We start from the raw sequence: 20,074 nt of genomic DNA, 5'->3' as shown, positions 1-20,074 counted from the left end.
TGCTAACTACCAAAATAATTTTTTAGAAAATTGCAAACTTTGATGATATATCTGGAAATACTTAAAACGTTTTAAATTATTTTGCTTTCACATACTTACATATACTTTTTAGAGTTGAGCATAAACTACTGCTTCTCGTTGGCTCCAACAGACATCATGCAAAACTGTTTCCTTGAAAGTTCCATATTTCTTAGTTTTTGTACTTATTTATGATTTACAGCTTTTCAAAGTTGACTCAACTAGAAGAGCTTGAGGTTTCAGAAAACGACTTTCCTGATGGTCTGCCAGATGTGCTTGCCAGTCTTGGTTGTTTAAAATACCTGGCACTTTATGGATGCAAGCTAACCTCTTTACCAGAAAAGTGAGTAGTGTCTACAGACTCATAGTTCTTCCGGGTATCTTTGACTCAACAGTAAAATGCTATAATAATTATGCAAGTAATTATGCTTATTGACCTTTACTGCTTTGTTACAAACATGTTTCTGCTGCTAAGCTTTCAAGGTTTTTATATGATGGAATCTTTTGTAAGTGCTGTTTTGTAAATTTTCAAAATTGAGCTTGTAACATGTGTATGGAAAGGTTATTTCGCTTAAAATTATGACAAAAAGTTCAGCTTGATATTACAAAGGGCTTGATAGAAAGTTAGCTATAACTAGCAACTAATATCAATTGGTGTGCAAAATCACATCTGGTAATAAAACATTTTTTTTGCTGATGCCTAGTCGCTGTCAGTAACATCAAGCATAAAATCCAAACAAATTAAAAATTTTTTGGTATGTTATAGTTTAAGATCTGTGTTTCTAATGCAGAGTAGATGGAGTTGCTTTTGTAGTTTGACTCTTTTATATAAAATTTGCATCTTTTATTCATTGATTTTCTTGCTATCAGTCATCTATTTTTCACAACCCTCAGAGTATATTTTTAAATTTGTCAGACAATTTAAGGAATGCAACTTTCACTCTTTGCTAGATTTCTACTCATAGTTATTCTTTATCAGTTACTGAATTCAAGCGAGTTTGTTTTTGTCTTCCTCTTTACTACTGCAATGCTTTGATACAATTTTTTTTACATTTGCAGAATGCATTTATTACTGAAAGACTAAAGGTGTATAGTTAACATTATTATTACTTTGAAAAGAGTCGACTGGCTTTAACTATAAATAAAGCTTTTTGTAAAAACTACAACCTATGATAATATGCATTATCATATTTCTGCAATATGCATTATCATATTTCTGCAATATGGATTATCATATTTCTGCAATACGCATTATCATATTTCTGCAATATGCGTTATCATATTTCTGCAATATGCGTTATCATATTTCTGCAATATGCATTATCATATTTCTGCAATATGCATTATCATATTTCTGCAATATGCATTATCATATTTCTGCAATATGGATTATCATATTTCTGCAATATGCATTATCATATTTCTGCAATATGCGTTATCATATTTCTGCAATATGCGTTATCATATTTTTGCAATATGCATTATCATATTTCTGCAATATGCATTATCATATTTCTGCAATATGCATTATCATATTTCTGCAATATGCATTATCATATTTCTGCAATATGCATTATCATATTTCTGCAATATGCATTATCATATTTCTGCAATATGCATTATCATATTTCTGCAATATGCATTATCATATTTCTGCAATATGCATTATCATATTTCAGCAATAAGCATTATCATATTTCTGCAATATGCATTATCATATTTCTGCAATATGCATTATCATATTTCTGCAATATGCATTATCATATTTCTGCAATATGGATTATCATATTTCTGCAATATGCATTATCATATTTCTGCAATATGCGTTATCATATTTCTGCAATATGCGTTATCATATTTCTGCAATATGCGTTATCATATTTCTGCAATATGCATTATCATATTTCTGCAATATGCATTATCATATTTCTGCAATATGCATTATCATATTTCTGCAATATGCATTATCATATGCAAAATTATAGACCAACTATATTGTTGATACTATTATTACTGTAAAAAATTATTTCTTAGTTTTTTTTACCTATTCATGGTTTACAGCTTCTCAAAACTGACTCAACTAAAAGAGCTTGAGCTTTCAAATAACGACTTTTCTGCTGGTCTACCAGATGTGTTTGTCAGCCTTGGCAATTTAGAAAAACTGTCGGCTCAGCAATGCAAACTAACATCTCTACCTGGAAGGTAAAGGTTTTAATGATTGTGCAATTTATTATGCTTACTGGCCTTTACTGCTCTGTTACAAACATGTTTCTGCTATAAAGCTTTCAAGGTTTTCTCCGATGGAGTTTTTTGCAAGTGATTTTTTGTGAATTACCAAACTTTAGCTTGTAGAATGTGTATGACTATGTTTCTCTTAAGATTATCACCAAAAATTGCAGCTTGATATTACAATTGCTTGATAGAAGCTTAACTACAACTAGCAACTAATATCAATTGCAGTGCAAAATTACAGCGGCTACTAGAACAATTATTTTGCTAATGCTTGGTCACTGTCAGTAACGTAAATTATGGAGTAAAAATAAATTAAAAATTTTCTGTTATGTTATAATTCAAGAACTCTGTTACCAACCCAAGGTAGATGATGTTGTTTTTAGTTTAATTCATTTATATAAAATTTGCATATTTTATTCATTGATTTTTTGCTATCAGTCATCTACTTTTCACAACCCTCACAATATATTTTTAATTTTGTCCGACAACTTGAGCAATGCAACTTTCACTCTTTGCTGGATTTGGACTCATAGTTATTCCTTATCAGTAACTGAATTGAGGTGCATTTGCATTTTGCCTTCGTTTTTATTACTGTGATGTTTGATACAAAGTTTTTTTACACTTGCAAAATATTTATTACTGAAGATTATAGGCATACAGTTAATATTATTATTTCTGTGAAAAGCGTCGATTGGTGCTAACTACCAATAAACCTTTTGAATAGAATCTTTACATACATATACGCACTTGTTGAAATAAAAACAATTCATTGCTATTCTATAGCTCTAACAATAACCATGCTAAACATTTTCTTAGAGTGTTCCATATTTTGTAGTTTTTGTTTTTATTTATGATTTACAGTTTCTCAAATCTGACTAAATTGGAGCAGCTTGACCTTTCAGAAAATGACTTTTCAGCTGGTTTACCAGAAGTTATCGCCAGTTTTAGTAATTTAACATATCTGACACTTTACAGATGCAAGCTAACCTCTCTACCAAAAAGGTGATCAACGTCTACAGATCTTTGTCTCAACAATAATTGTGCAAATTAATAGGCTTAGCAACCTTTACTGCTTTGTTACAAATATGTTTCGGCTGCTAATATTTTGAGGTTTTGCTTGATCGAATTGTTTGTAAGTGTAGTTTCAAGAATTACCCATCTTCAGCTTGTCGAAAGTGTATGAGTATATATGTAGCTTATAATTATTACAAAAATTTCAGCTTGATATTACAAGTGCTTGTTAGAAACTTAACTATAACTAGTAACTAAATTTAGTTGACGTGCAAAATCCCAGCGGTTACTAAAACAAATCTTTTGCTGATGCCTGGTCGCTGTCGGTAACTACAATGATAAAGTACAAAAAACTTAAAGACTTCATGGTATGTTATAAATTAAGCTATATGTTACTAGTCTAAGGTTGATGATGTTGTTTGTAGTTTTACCTTTTTCGTATAGAAATTACATCTTTTGTTTATTGAATTTCTTGCTATCAAACGTCTATTTTTCGCAGCCCTTATGGTCTATTTTTAAATGAACCAAACATTTTGAGCACTGCAACTTTCACTATTGGCTATAATTGTATTTATAATAATTTCCTTTCAGTAACTGGACTCAGGCGTACTGGCATTTTGTCTTCGTCTTTACTACTGCGATGTTTTATACAAAGGCTTTTACCATTGCAAAAGGAATTTATTACTGACTAAAGACTGAAGATTTATAGTTAATATTATTATTGCTGAGAAAAGAGTCAACTAGTGCTAACTACCAATAGACCTTATGTGAAACTTAAAAACCTTGATATTATACATTGAAATACTTATAACATGTTACATTTATTTTTACATAAATGTATATACTTGTTGGGGTAGATTATAGTTCATTGCTAGTTTTTGGCTCCAACGATAACCATGCCAAACTATCTTCTGGAGTGTTCCATATTTATAAGTTTGTGTCCCTCTTTATGAATTACAGCTTCTCAAAACTGATTCAATTAGAAGAGTTTGACCTTTCAAAAAACAGCTTATCTGATGGTCTACCAGATGTGTTTGCCAGTCTTGATAATTTAAGAAAGCTGACGCTTCAGGAATGCAAACTAACATCTCTACCTGACATGTTAGTATTACCTACAAACTGGCGATGCTCCCAGTTATTATTCTTGTATCAACAGTAAAAGGTTTCAATGATTGTGCATTTATTGTGCTTACTGACCTTTACTACTTTGTTACAAACGTGTTTCTGTTGCTCAGCTTTCAAGGTTTTCTTTGATGGAATCTTTTGCAAGTGCTATTTTGTGTATTACCAAATTTTAGCTTGTAGAAAGTGTAAGAAGATGTTTGTAACTCAGGATTATCACAAAAAATTCAGTTTGCTATTAAATGTGCTTGATAGAGACTTAACTATAACTAGCAACTAAAATCAATTAGTGTGCAAAGTCACAGAAATTGCTAAAACAATTCTTTGTTGATGCTTGGTCACTGGCATTAACTACAACAATAAAGTACAAATAAATTATAAACTTTATGGTATCAGCCATCTATTTTTCCCAAACCTCACGGTATATTTTTAAACTTGTCAGACTATTTAAGCAATGCAACTTTCACTCTGCTAGATTTGTACTCATAGTTATTCCGTATAGGTAACTTAATTCAGGCGAATTTACATTTCATCTTTGTCTTTGCTACTGTGATGTTTTATACAAAGTTTTCTACGCATTCATAGGAAATTTATTACTGGAAGACAAAAAATCTATAGTTAATAGTGTTATTACTGTAAAAAAATCAACTGGTGCTAACTACCAATATTTTGTTGCTGTAAAAGTTACAAACTTTAATAATATACATTGAGATATTTTTAACGTTTAAGTTTGCCTTCACATACTTATGTACAATTGTTTAGGTCGAGCACAATTTACTGCTCCTTTTTGGCTCTAACAGTCACCATACCAGACTTTTTCCTGGAGTGTTCCATATTTTTTAGTTTCGTTCTTTAGTTATAATTTGCAGTTTTTCAAAGCTGACTCGACTAGAAGAGCTTGACCTTTCAGAAAATGACTTTTCTGGTGGTCTACCAGATGTGTTTGCCAGTCTTGGTAATTTAAATGATCTGGCACTTTATGGATGCAAGCTAACCTCTTTACCAGAAAAGTGAGTAACGTCTACAGACTGAAAGTGTCTCGGACTATCTTTGTATCATCAGTAATAGGTTTTGATGATTGCACGATTTATTATGCTTACTGACCTTTACTGCTTTGTTACAAATGCGCTTCTGCTGCTCAGCTTTCAAGGTTTTATTTCATGAAGTTTTTTGTAAGTGCAGCTTTGTGAATTACCAAATTAAACTTGCATAAAATCTAAGAAAATATTTTTCACAGTACAAAATTATCACAAAAAGATTTAGCTTGGTGTTACAAGTTCATGATAGAAACTTAACTATAACTAATAACTAAAGTCAACTGGTGCGCAAAACAACATCAGCTACTGAACAAATTTTTTGCCAATGCCTGGTCGCTGCTGGTAACTACAATTGTTAAGTACAAATAAGTTAGAAACTTTATAGTATGTTATAACTTAAGGCTTATGTTACTAATCCAGGGGGAGATGATGTTTTTTTAGTTCAGTTTTTTTATATAGAATTTTCATCTTTTGTTTGTTTATTTTCTTGCTATTAATCATTTATTTCTTACAGCCCTTGTAGTATATTTTCAAGTTTGGTGGACAGTTTGAGCACTGAAACTTTCACATTTAGCTATAATTGTATTCATAATAATTCCTCATCAGCGAATGGATTCAGGCATAATTGCATTTTGTTTTAGCCTTTATTACTGCCATGTTTTATACAGCTTTCTGCATTCGCAAAGAACATTTATTACTGAAAAACTAAGGATTTATAGATAATACAGTGTAATATCATCACTATAGAGAAACTTAGCAGGTACCAAGAAACTTTTTTGTAAAATTTGCAAACCAAGTACGTTGGGTTACTTAAAACATTTTAATATTGCCTTGTCATACATGTAGATATACTTTTGAGAGTTGAGCACAATTTAGTGCTACCTTTTGGCTCTAGCAGTTACTGTGCTAAGCTGTTTCCTTGGAAGGTTTCACACTTTTTAGTTTTTGTTCTTATTTATGATTGACAGCTTTTTAAAGATGACCCAATTAGAAGAGCTTAATCTTTCAGCAAACGAGTTTTCTGTTGGTCTACCAGATGTGTTTGGTGGTTTTGATAATTTAAGAAAGCTGATGCTTCAGGAAAGCAAACTAACATCTCTACCAGAAAGGTGAGTTGTATCTACAAACTGAAAATGCTCGCAGTTATCTTGTTATAACAGTAAAAGGTTTTAATGACTGCGCAATTAATTATGCTTACTGACATTTACTGCTTTGTTACAAACGTGTTTCTGTTGCTAATATTTCAGTTTTTTTGATGGAATCTTCCTCTAAGCGCTGTTTTATGAATTACTAAACTTCAGCTCCTTGAAATTGTATGAAAATGTTATTCACTCAGAATTATTACAAAAGATTCAGCTTGATATTAAAAGTGCTTGATAGAAAATTAACTATATCTAGCAACTAAAGTCAATTGGTGTGCAAAATCACAGCGACTGATAAAACAAAATTTTTGCTGATGCATAGTTGCTGTTAGTAGCAACAATTATGAAGTACATTAAATTAGAAACTTCATGTTATGTTATGATTTACGAACTCTGCGACTAAACCATGGTAGATAATTTTATTTTTAGCTCATCTTTTTTTATTTAGATTTTGCATATTTTATTTATGGAATATCTTGCTATTAATCAGCTATTCTTCACAGCCTTCATGGTATATTTTTAAGTTTGTCAAACCATTTATAAACTGGAACTTGCACTCTTGGCTATAAATGCATTCATATTAATTCCTTATCAGTAACTGGATTCAGGTGTATTTGCATTTTATCTTCGTCTTTACTACTGCGATGTTTCATGCAAAGTTTTTGCTATTTGCAAAGGACTTTTATTACTGAAAGACTAACGGTCTATAGTTAATATTATTGTTGCAATGAAAAGAGTCGATTAGTTCTAAGTACCAATAAACATTTTTTAAAATTTACAAAACTTGATGATATATTTTGAGATACAACATTTTAAATTATTTTGCCTTCATATTCTTGCATATACCTTTTGGAGGTTAGCACAAGTTTCTTCTTCTCGTTGGCTCCAACAGTCACCATGCCAAACTGTTTCTTAGAAGGTTGCATATTTCTTAGTTTTTGTCCTTATTTATAATTTACAGTTTCTCAAAGCTGACTAAACTGGAAGAGCTTCACCTTTCTAGAAATGACTTTTCTGGTGGTCTACCTGATGATTTTGCCGATCTGCGTAAATTAAAGTATCTTGCACTTCATGGATGCAAGCTAACTTCTCTACCAGAAAAGTTGGTAACATCTACAAACTGATAATTTTTCTGGCTATCTTTGTATCAAAAATGAATTTTTTTTCATGATTGTGCAGTTTATCACCTGAAAGGTGAGTAGTATCTACAAACTGGCAATGAACCCAGTCATCTTGTAATAACAGTAAAAAGTTTTAATGATTGTGCAATTTATTATGCTTACTGACATTTACTGCTCTGTTACAAACATGTTTCTACTGCTAATCTTTAAAAGTTCTATTTGATAGAATCTTCTGTAAGCGCTGTTTTGTAAATTACCAAACTTCAGCTCGTTGAAATTGTATGAAAATATTATTCACTCAGAATTATTACAAAAGATTCAGCATGATACACATGTATTTCATGTGCTTGATAAAAACTTAACTATAACTAGCAACTATAGTCAATTGGTGTGCAAAATCACAGCAGCTACTGAATTAAATTTTTTGCTGATGCTTGGTCGCTGACGACAACTACAATTACAAAGTCATATTAATTAGAAACTTTATAATGCGTGATAATTTAAGACTTATGCTACTATACAGTTGATGATGTTGTTTGTAGTTTAAATTCTTTCTATTGAATTTATAACTATTATTTATTGATTTTCTTGCAATCAAGCATCCGTTTTCCACAGTCCTTATGGTATATTTTTAGATTTGTCAAATATTTTGAGCACTGCACCATTCTCTTTTGGTTATAATTGTAATCATAATAATTCTTTATCAGTAACTGGATTCAGACGTATTTCCATGTTGTTTTCGTTTTTACTACTGTCACGTTTTATACAGCTTTCCGCATTTGAACTCTGTTACTAATCTATGGTAGATGATGCTATTTTTAGTTCAATTTTTTATTCAGACTTTACAGCTTTTATGTATTGATTTTCTTGCTATTAATCACCTATTTTTACCGCCTTTATGGTATATTCTTAAATTTGTTAAACACTTTAACCCTTTTACTGCCATATGCGCATTTATGCAAAATCTATAGTCGACCACCGAATGCGCATTTTAGCAAAATTCTCAGCAATTGCCTAATAATTTAAATTTATTATTTGTTGACAACATAATCAATAATTGTTAGGACTTTTTTGCTATTGAAAGTGTTGTCTGAAGACTTCTATAGAATTTCCCAAAACTCATAAAACAATTTAATATTTTTGTTTGAGATTTTTCAATTTGAAAACGAACATTTTTTTTTGATGATGTTCGAGCTTTTTAGTGTTATTATGGTTTTTGCAATACTTTACGAGTTAGAAAATGGAGAATTACTTACGTTGATGACATTATATTTGATTCAGATTTAGATTTTAGTAATTGTACAGATAATCAAAGTAGCAGCAATGACTTTGTCGGTAATGAAAGTAGTCGTTTTGTAACAGTAAGAAACATTGTATAAGAACTTTTTTGCTTCGTAGTGATAGTAGCGTCACATATCTTTAACAATGCACAAAGTATTGAAACCTTGAAGTTTTTGAATAGCACTGTTGGTTAATATATTGATAAAATGAAATATACGACAAAAATGTTGTAGGAGTTTGAAGTTGAAAAAAATTATATACATAACAAGCATGAAGATAACAATACATGAAGCAAAATTGGCAATTTTCGGTAAAATTGCTGGCAGTAGGCCGATAGCTAAATTTGAACATGGATGGCAATGAAAGGGTTAAGAACTGAAACTTTTATTTTTTGCTATAATTGAATTCATAATAATGCCTTATTAATATCTAGATTCGGGCATATTTGCATTTTGTCTCCGTCTTTACAACTGCAATGTTTTACACAAAGTTTTCTACATTTGCGAAAGAAATTCAGTACAGAAAGACTAAAACTCTATAATCAATATTATTAATACTGTGAAAAAAGTCAACTGGTGCTAACTACCAATAACTCTTTTGTGAAATTTACAAACCTTGACAATATGCATTGAGATACTCATGAAGTTTTATATTTATCTTTACATACATGTACATGTATACATTTGTTGGAATAAAACACAAATCATTCCTACTTTTTGGCTCCAACAATAAACATGCTAAACTTTTTTCTATAATGTGCCATATTTCGTAGTTTTTGTCTTTATTTATGATTTACAGTTTCTCAAATCTGACTAAACTGGAACAGCTTGACCTTTCAGAAAACGACTTTTCAGCTGGTCTACCAGAAGTTTTCGCCAGTTTTAGTGATTTAACATATTTGACACTTTATGGATGCAAGCTAACCTCTCTACCAGAAAGGTGAGTAATGTCTACAGACTCATAGTTCTTCCGGCTATCTTTGTCTCAACATCACAAGGTTTTAATGATTGTGCAATTTTTTATACTTTTTGACCTTTAATGCTTTGTTACTAATGTATTTCTGATGATAACATTTTGAGATTTTGCTTGATCAAATCATTTGTAAATGCAGTTTCAAGAATTCCTCACCTTCAGCTTGTAAAAAGTGTATGAGTATATATGTAACTTAAAATTATCACCAAACATTCAGTTTGAATTTACAAGTGGTTGATAGAAACTTAACTATAACTAGCAGCTAAAGTCAATTGGTGTGCAAAATTACATAGATTACTAAAACAATTATTTGCTAATGCCTGGTCGCTGTCGGTAACTACACTTACAAATTACAAATAAATTAGAAACTTTATGGTATGATATAAATTAAGATATAGGCTATTACTAATTTAAAGTTGATGATGTCGTTTGTAGTTTAACTCTTTTATATAAAAGTTACATATTTTATTTATGAATTTTCTTGTTATCAAGCATCCACTTTTCACAGCCCTTATAGTTTATTTTTAAATGAGTCAAACAAATTGAGTACAGCAACTTTTACCTTTGTCTGTAATTGTGTTCATAATAATTCGTTATCAGTAACTGGATTCAGGTGTATTTTTATTTTGTCTTCATCTTTACTACTTCGATGTTTTATACAAAATGTATTCTACATTTGCAGAAGAGATTTATTACTGAGAGACTAAAACCCTATAGTCCACATTATTATTACTGTGAAGTGTGAAAAGATACAAATGGTGCTAACTGCCAATGAACCTTTTGCGAAATTCACAAACTTTGATAATTTGCATTGAAATACTTACAAATATACGAAATGATACCGACATGTAGACATGCACAAAAGCGCAGACTGGGTCACATTAGATGAATTATGTTGTTACACAACATTCATTTATAGTGTCTTTTAATCCTATTTATTTTAAACCTATAATTGTTTAGCTTGCGTTTATACATTTTACCAACCTTTGGTCATTTTACCTGAAGAGTACACCTACTATGCACGAAACTATTTAGTAGTAAAGTGTTTTAACCATTTTGGTAACTTTTACTCAAATTTGATTTTAGTCAGCTCTAGTTTTACTATTGAACACTTTCATATATATATATATATATATATATATATATATATATATATATATATATATATATATATTATATATATATATATATATATATATTATATATATATATATATATATACTCATGCTACAGACAGTACTGTTTCGGCTATTGAAGCCTCATCAGTGCAGCTCAGAGCTTAGGCAAGGGACACAAATCCCATTACCAATGAGAGTTGACTTCCTGCCACAAAACAACTAAGTTGCTTCACAGACTTTAAGAAAGTCAATGTGCTGGCACCAGAGTGCTCAAATCACAAAAGTGATGAGCTTTGCACAAAGGCTAGTAGTGCCGCACCTCTCACAGAGCGCTCAACCAAACCGAAGTGAGGGAGCATAATACTCATGCTACAGACAGTACTGTTTCGGCTATTGAAGCCTCATCAGTGCAGCTCAGAGCTTAGGCAAGGGACAAAAATCCCATTACAAATGAGGTAATGTATATATATATATATATATGTAATGTATATATATATGCAATGTATATATATATATATATATATATATATATATATATATATATATATATATATATATATATATATATATATATATATATATATATATATATATATATATATATATATATATATGGGATGGAGGAGATGGGTATTAAGCCACTGCCAGCAAGGCTTCAAGCCAGTCCATCCTGGCAGCTGAAGCTACAAAATAAGATCAAGTACTTGCGCAAGAAAGTTAGTAGGCTCAGTGAGATTTCTAACCATAGTTTAGAGTGTCCAAAAAGGGAAGCCACAATAGAAGCTCTAGAATCTGCCAAACAGCAGCTAGTAGCACTCTCAGCACGACTAAAGCGGTACACCAAAGAGCGGGATAACAAGAGAATGAACAAGCTGTTCATCAATAATCCATCTAGAGTGTATTCCCAGTTCAAAGGTGAACTGCAGAGGCCAATGTCTGAGCCTCTCCGACCTAGCACTTCAAAGTTCTGGAAGGACATCTGGGAGAAAGAAACTACTCATAACACCACTGCAAATTGGCTGAAGAGGCTTAAAGACAGCCATCAACACACTGTGGCTTAGCAAGGACTCACCATCAGCGAAGAGGGCATCAAGTGCAGAGTGCAGCGTATGAAGAACTGGGCAGCACCTGGCCATGACATGATTCAAGCCTTCTGGTTAAAGAAATTGACATCACTTCACACTAGAATGACTAAGCAGATGGAATGCCTAATAGAAAAAGGTGACCATCCAGAATGGCTGACCAAAGAACGAACTGTACTTCTGATAAAAGATCCAAAGCAGGGGCCGATTGCCAAAAACTATTGACCAATAACGTGCTTGCCCACCACCTGGAAACTGCTCTCAGGAATAGTTGCAGAAAAACTGGAAGAACACATGAGTAACTATATGACCAGGGCTCAGAAAGGAATTGGGCGCAACACTCGAGGAGCCAAACATCAGTTACTGGTGGATCGGACAGTCTGTCAAGACAGCAGGAGAAGGCAAACCAATCTTGCCATGGCTTGGATTGACTACAAAAAGGCTTATGACTCAATTCCCATAGTTGGATACTTGAGTGCCTCAGTATGTACAATTTTCACCCTGCTCTTGTGGCATTCATCAAGATGTCAATGACCAAATCGAAGACGGAACTGGAGGCTAATGGCAAAAAGCTGGCGAGTGGAAAAATTAAGCGAGGCATCTATCAAGGTGACTCCTTATCACCGCTGCTCTTCTGCATATGCCTAAACCCTCTAAGCAATATGCTGGAGGAGACTCAATATGGGTACCAGTTTAAGAGTGGCACTAAGATAAACCACCTGTTCTACATGGATGACATCAAGCTGCACGCTAATAAAGAAAGAGACATTGACTCGCTAATACACCTCACTCAGGTATACAGAAAGGACATCGGAATGACCTTCGGTATTGAGAAATGTGGAAGGCTAATTCTTAAGGAAGGCCACTTTATGCTCACAGATGGCCTAAAAATGCCAAATGGTACCATCAAAGATATAGAAGAAGGGTACAAGTACTTGTGGATTATGCAAAGCAACATCAACCACGAAGCCGAGGTACATAAAAGAAATTACCGAAAACAAGAAACGCCTTCGGCCGGTCTTACGGAGCCAGCTCAATGCCAAAAACCAAGTCATGGCAATAAATACCAACGCACTGCCAGTAATAAGATATCCAGCAGGCATAATAAAGTGGACTGAGGAAACCATCAAAGAAACAGATATAGCAACTCATAAACTGCTGATCATGCATGGAGCACTCCACCCAAAATCTGATACTACTGGATTGTATCTCGATAGGAAAGATGGCGGTAGGGGACTGAAAAGTGTACAGCAGACAGTGAAAGAAGAGGAGCAAAGCATCAAAGCATATGCAACCTCCATGGCCACTTCAAATAAGTTGCTAGCTAAATTTCAATCGGGTGCTCTTACAACGGACCTACGCCCTGATGATGAGGAAATTGACTCTCACACGAAACCTCTTCATGGTGCTTACCACCAACAAATATCTAAGGTTGGCGATCTTCACCAGACATATATGTGGCTGAACAAAGGATACCTAACGGCCAATACAGAGTCGCTAATCATGGCAGCCCAGGAGCAAGTGCTTCCAACAAGGCAACACCAAATGAAAATCTATCACACTAGAGACAATCCTAGATGCAGACTGTGCGAAGATGCACCTGAGACCATCCAACACATCATCAGTGGATGCAAGCAGCTAGCAGGAAACGCATACACTGAGCGGCATAATCATGTCGCAGGTGTTGTGTATAGAAGTCTATGTGATGAGTATGGCCTTAATAAACCCAACACTGGTGGGAAGCTCCTGGTAAGGTCAATGAAAATGACCGCGCTAAGATCCTTTGGGACTTCTACATCCGAACTGACAAGCATGTCCTAGCAAACCAACCAGATATAGTGGTGGTAGACAAGGAGAACAAGAGGGCTACCATAATAGATATAGCAGTACTCAATGACTACAATATAGCCAGCAAAGAAAAAGTAGAGAAATATCTCCCTCTTGGAGAAGAGATTGAAAAATGCTGGAATGTAAGAACAACTGTAATCCCAGTAGTCATTGGGGCACTGGGCGCAATAGCACCGGCGCATAAAATGTGGCTTGCCCAAATACCAACAACAATCAACTCAGGTGAGTTGCAGAAAAGTGCGCGATTGGGAACAGCTAAGATCTTGAGGCGAGTGCTCAAACTCCCAGGTCTCTGGTAGGAGACCTGAGTTAGAGCAGAAATTACCAACCATATGGAGTATCCGGGGTGAGGTAACAATTTTTTTTTAAAGAAAGATTATCGCATTGATTGAAAAAGTGCTCAATATATAGAAATATATATATATATATGCTTATATACGTGTATATATATATATATATATATATATATATATATATATATATATATATATACTATATACGGTTTCAATATATCAATTACATATATATTATTTCAGTTCATTTCACTGTTGGCACACAAAAAGTGGCATGTAGGCTAATATCGTAAGCTATAGGTGTACATAGAGTGGTATAGAAACCCATAGTCATTATCATTCCTCCAGGTAAAAACCATCATCATAAAAAGAAGTAAAATACTATGTTATCCTTAGTAACTATGGTTACCTACAATGACTTTAAGTCATTTAGTGGTTATGATCTGCGGGCACAAGATAATATAACATTACATTGTACTACATGGAAAGATTTTACCTTTGAGACAGACGTGTAACATCAACGCTGGACCCAACATAAATGACCTTAGTTTACTAAACGCATACATGAAGGAAGTTTTACTATGTATTTTAGTGAACTTGAAACTTTTAACAGAAATTTTATTATTGCAAAACGTTTTTATTATATCGGATACCAAATATACCATATAATGAATACGAATAACTTGCTACGGCAAATTCAGCGACGTATAACTTGTAATAACATTTATTACCAGTACAAAAATCGCAAAATTTGGAGTTAAATTATTGTCAATATAGTGGGGCAAAACAAATTGGCCCTATCAGGAAAAAAAACAAAGAGACACCGTGTTGCATAAATTTAGGTCCCAAAATATTTTTTAACGACGGAATCGTAACACAAAGGCGCAACGCTAAAATAACTAGCATGCGCATGGGCTATGCGGTATATGAAAACAACTTTGATTTGTATGCTGTTCTAGCTCAGTGGTAGAGTGTCTGGATAAGAAACATGTTGATGCATTTGTTGTGAGTTCAAATTCATCAGTATGTGGAATTTTAATACCAAGACTTTAATAGCTATAGCTGGAATGATGGACAGATTCACAGATGACATACCTTAAAAAATATATATGTAAATTTCTCAAAGTCTGTGAATCTGTCATTTTGGCTATAGCTATTAAAATCTTGAAAATAAATCTTTGCACTCTGAAGGACATAGACTCACAACGAATGCCGCCAAAAGTTTCTTATCCGGATGCTTTACCACTGACCCATAACCGCTGTAATGCTTAGACTTTCCCATATGCAGTATATATATATATATATATATATATATATATATATATATATTATTTTAGCACTGCTCCCACCACTCATTACGATGCCCTGTTAAAAAGCGTTTTGGGAGCTTAGTTTATGCAACACGATGCTTCTTCGCCTTTTTTTCATTAAAGCCATTTGTTCCACCCCAAGGGAATAATTTACTTTGAACCTAAAATTTGACGATTTGAGTAGAGATCATATAATGTGCATTATTAAGATATATATGTCGCTGAACTTACCATTGTGAGTTATCCGTAATTGTTATCCGGTATATCCGGTATCCGTTATAATAAAACCTATTCGCAAACAGATAAATGATAAAATTTCTGTTAAAACTTTGAAGTTTACTAAAATGCATACTAAAACTTCCTTAAAGTATGTGTTTAATAAACTAAAACCATTTAAGTTAGATTCAGCCTTTATATTGCACGTCTGTCTTGAAGGTAAGAACTCTCCACGTAGTACATTGTAATATTATATTATCTTGCGGACCATTACCACAAAATGCACTGAAGTTATTGTAGGTACTTACAGTTACTAAAGCTAACAAAGTATTTTGTACTACTTTTAATGACGATGATTTTTACCAAAAGGTAATTGCATTAAATAATGACTATGAGTTTCTATATCACTCTATGTACGTCTATAGTTTACGATATTTTCACGTGCCAACACTGAAATGAACTGAAAACATAGTTGTAATTGTAAAACATATAATTGTATACCAAATAATTTGTGATGATAGTTGAAGCAAAATATACTGTGTTTAGCTATTACTGGCTAATGATTTTACATTTAAACGCCCTTACATTTTTATTTTTCTTAATTTATTTCAATAAAACACTTCTCTCAAGTTATGAAATTTTAAACTTACAGTTGTTTTAAAACCTTTACAATAGTTTTATTTATTTTTAATTTAGTTTTCCTGCACAAATTTTTTTTTACTGTGATATGTGAACTTTAAAGTTACAGTTGTTTGACAAAGTTTGAAAACTTTGTCAGTTGTTTTTATTTTCTCTCCTAATTTATTTCAACTAAACTTCTCTCGTAAAATGTAGTTTGAAAGTTAGAATCACAAACATTGTTATTTGTTAATTAAAAATCAATTTCTATCCATACTTTTTATTACACAGCTCACTGCTAATTTCCATCTCCAACGATGACCGTGCCAAACTGTTTCCTGGAGTGTTATACATTTCTTAGATTTGTCCTTATTTGTGATTTACAGCTTCTCAAAGCTGATTCAGCTAGAAGAACTGGACCTATTTAGAAATGAATTTTGCGGTGGTCTACCAGATGTGTTTGCCGGTCTTGGTAATTTGAGAAAGCTGACACTTCAGGAATGCAACCTAACATCTCTACCAGAAAGGTGAGTAACGTTTATAGACTGATAATGCTACCAAGTATCCTTGTGTCAACAGTGAAAGGTTTTAATGAATGTTTAACTTATTATGCTTACTGGCCTTTACTGCTTTTTTACAAACATATTTCTGCTGCCAACTTTTTAATTTGTCAAACAATTTAAGCAATGCAACTTTAGCTCTTTGCCAGATTTGTACTCATATTTATTCCTTATCAAAAACTGAACTCAGGCTTATTTACATTATGTCTTTGTCTTTGCTACTGTGATGTTTTATAAAAAGTTTTCTACTTTCGCAAAGGAAATTTATTACTGAAAGACAAAAGGTCTATAGTTAATATTGTTATTACTGTAAAAAGAATCAACTGGTGCTAACTACCAATATTTTGTTGTTGTAAAAGTTACAAACTTCAATAATATACATGTACATTAAGATACTTATAACGTTTAAGTTTGCCTTCACATACTTATATACACTTCTTTAGGTCAAGCACAATTTACTGCTCCTTTTTGGCTCTAACAGTCACCATACGAGACTTTTTCCTGGAGTGTTCCATATTTTTTAGTTTCGTTCTTTATTTATAATTTACAGCTTTTCAAAGCTGACTCGACTAGAAGAGCTTGACCTTTCAGAAAATGACTTTTCTGGTGGTTTACCATTTGTGTTTGCCAGTCTTGGTAGTTTAAATGAACTGGCACTTTATAGATGCAAGCTAACCTCTTTACCAGAAAAGTGAGTAACGTCTACAGACTGAAAGTCTCTTGGACTATCTTTGTATCATCAGTAAAAGGTTTTAATGATTGCACGATTTATTATGCTTACTAACCTTTACTGTTTTATTACAAATATGTTTCGGCTGCTCAGTTTTCAAGGTTTAATTTCATGAAATCTTTTGTAAGTGAAGTTTTGTGAATTACCAAATTAAGCTTGCAGGAAGTGTAGGAAAATACTTTTCACACTATAAAATTACCACAAAAAATTTCAGCTTGATATTACAATTTTGTGATAGAAACTTAACTATAACTAATAACTAATGTCAACTGGTGCCCAAAACAACAGCAGTTACTAAACAAAATTTTTGCCGATGCCTGGTCTCTGTTGGTAGAGAAACTTTAAGAAAAGAACTATAAAAAAACTATAAGAAACTTTATAGTATGTTATAACTTAGGGCCTATGTTACTAATTCAGGGAGGGATGATGTTTTTTAGTCCTGTATTTTTTATATATGATTTTTATCTTTTGTTTGTTGATTTTTTCACTATCAACCATCTATTTTTATGGTATATTTTCAAATTTTGTAAAAAATTTGATCACCGAAATTTTCACTCGTGGCTATAATTGTATTCATAATTATTCCTTATCAGTAGCTGGATTCCGTAACGTTTTAAGTAAAGTTGGGTTACTTAATACGTTTTAATATTGCCTTGACATAGATATACTTTTCAGAGTTGAGCAAAAATTAGTGCTATGTTTTGGCTCAAACAGTCACTGTGCTAAACTGTTTCCTTGGAAGGTTCCACATTTTTAGTTTTAGTCCTTATTTACGATTTGCAGCTTCTCAAAGATGACTCAACTAGAAGAGCTTAACCTTTCAGAAAACGAGTTTTCTCTTGGTCTACCAGATGTGTTTGCCAGTTTTGACAAGCTAAGAATGTTGATGCTTCAGGAAAGCAAACTGACATCTTTACCTGAAAGGTGAGTAACATCTACAAACTGGAATTGCTCCCAGTTATCTTGTAATAACAGTGAAAGGTTTTAATAACTGCGCAATTTATTATGCTTACTGACCTTTACTGGTTTGTTACAAACACGTTTCTGTTGCTAAGCTTTCAAGGTTTTATTTGATGGACTCTTTTGTAAGTGCTGTTTTGCAAATTACCAAATTAAGCTCGTTGAAATTGTATGAAAATATTATTCACTCAGAATTATTACAAAAGGATTTAACTTGATATTACATGTGCTTGATAGAAACTTAACTACATGTATATCTAGCAACTAAAGTCAATTGGTGTGCAGAATCACAGTGACTGCTAAAACAAAATTTTTGCTGATGCCTGGTCACTGTTAGTAGCAATAATTATAAAGTACAAATAAATTAGAAACTTTATGGTGTGTTATGATTTACGAACTCTGCGACTAATCCATGGTAGATGATGGTATTTATAGTTCAATTTTTTTTATTTAGAATTTGCATCTTTTATTTATGGATTTTTTTGCTATTAATCAGCTATTCTTCACAGCCTTCATGGCATATTTTTAAGTTTGTCAAACCATTTATAAACTGAAACTTTCACTCTTGGCTACAATTGCATTCATATTAATTCCTTACCGGTAATAGGATTCAGGTGTATTTGCATTTTGTCTTCGTTTTTACTACTGCGATGTTTTATGCAAAGTTTTTCTACTTGCAAAGGAAATTTATTGCTGAGAGACTAACGGTCTATACTTAATATTATTGTTGCAATAAAAAGAGTAGACTGCGGCTAACTACCTATGAACATTTTTTAAAAATTGCCAACTTTGATGACATATTTTGAGATAATTAGAATGTTTCAAATTGTTTTGCCTTCATATTCTTGCATACTTTTTGAAGTTAAGCCCAAGTTACTCCTCATTGACTTCAACATGCCAAACTGTTTCTTAGAAGGTTGCATATTTCTTATTTTTGATCCTTATTTATGATTTACAGTTTATCAAAACTGACTCAACTGGAAGAGCTTCATCTTTCTAGAAACGACTTTTCTGGTGGTATACCTGATGATTTTGCCAGTCTGCATAAATTAAAGTATCTTGCACTTCATGGATGCAAGCTAACTTCTCTACCAGAAAAGTTAGTAACATCTACCAACTGATAATCCTTCTGGCTATCTTTGTATCAAAAATGAAATTTTTTTCATGATTGCGCAATTTATTATGTTCACTGACCTTTACTGCCTTTTTACAAACGTGTTTCTGATGCTAATATTTCAAGTGTTATTTGATAGAATCATTTGTAAGTGCTGCTTTATGAATTATCAAACTTCAGCCCGTTAAAATTGTATGAAAGTACTATTCACTCAGACTTATTACCAAAAGATTCAGCTTGGTATTACAAGCACTTGATAAAAACTTAACTATAACTACCTTCTAAAGTC

The 20,074-nt window shown here is 32.6% G+C and overlaps 1 protein-coding gene across 1 annotated transcript in view; it reads left to right on the top strand.

Moving 5' to 3' along the window:
• The window catches only part of LOC137398225 (uncharacterized), a 44,673-nt gene that overhangs the window by 19,414 nt on the left and 5,185 nt on the right, over positions 1–20,074 (top strand). The window contains exons 11-23 of the mRNA XM_068084331.1: positions 221–361; positions 2,080–2,220; positions 4,222–4,362; positions 5,253–5,393; positions 6,389–6,529; positions 7,524–7,664; positions 9,763–9,903; positions 11,803–11,950; positions 12,829–13,061; positions 16,808–16,948; positions 17,532–17,672; positions 18,495–18,635; positions 19,630–19,770. Of these exons, the coding sequence (XP_067940432.1) occupies positions 221–361; positions 2,080–2,220; positions 4,222–4,362; positions 5,253–5,393; positions 6,389–6,529; positions 7,524–7,664; positions 9,763–9,903; positions 11,803–11,950; positions 12,829–13,061; positions 16,808–16,948; positions 17,532–17,672; positions 18,495–18,635; positions 19,630–19,770 (1,932 nt within the window). The remainder of the gene's footprint in view (positions 1–220; positions 362–2,079; positions 2,221–4,221; positions 4,363–5,252; positions 5,394–6,388; positions 6,530–7,523; positions 7,665–9,762; positions 9,904–11,802; positions 11,951–12,828; positions 13,062–16,807; positions 16,949–17,531; positions 17,673–18,494; positions 18,636–19,629; positions 19,771–20,074) is intronic.

Source organism: Watersipora subatra, chromosome 6 (assembly GCF_963576615.1).
Source record: "Watersipora subatra chromosome 6, tzWatSuba1.1, whole genome shotgun sequence".
Lineage (NCBI taxonomy): Eukaryota > Metazoa > Bryozoa > Gymnolaemata > Cheilostomatida > Watersiporidae > Watersipora > Watersipora subatra.
The sequence above is the reverse complement of the archived record's forward strand: the minus strand, read 5'-3'. Positions and strand labels throughout refer to the sequence as shown.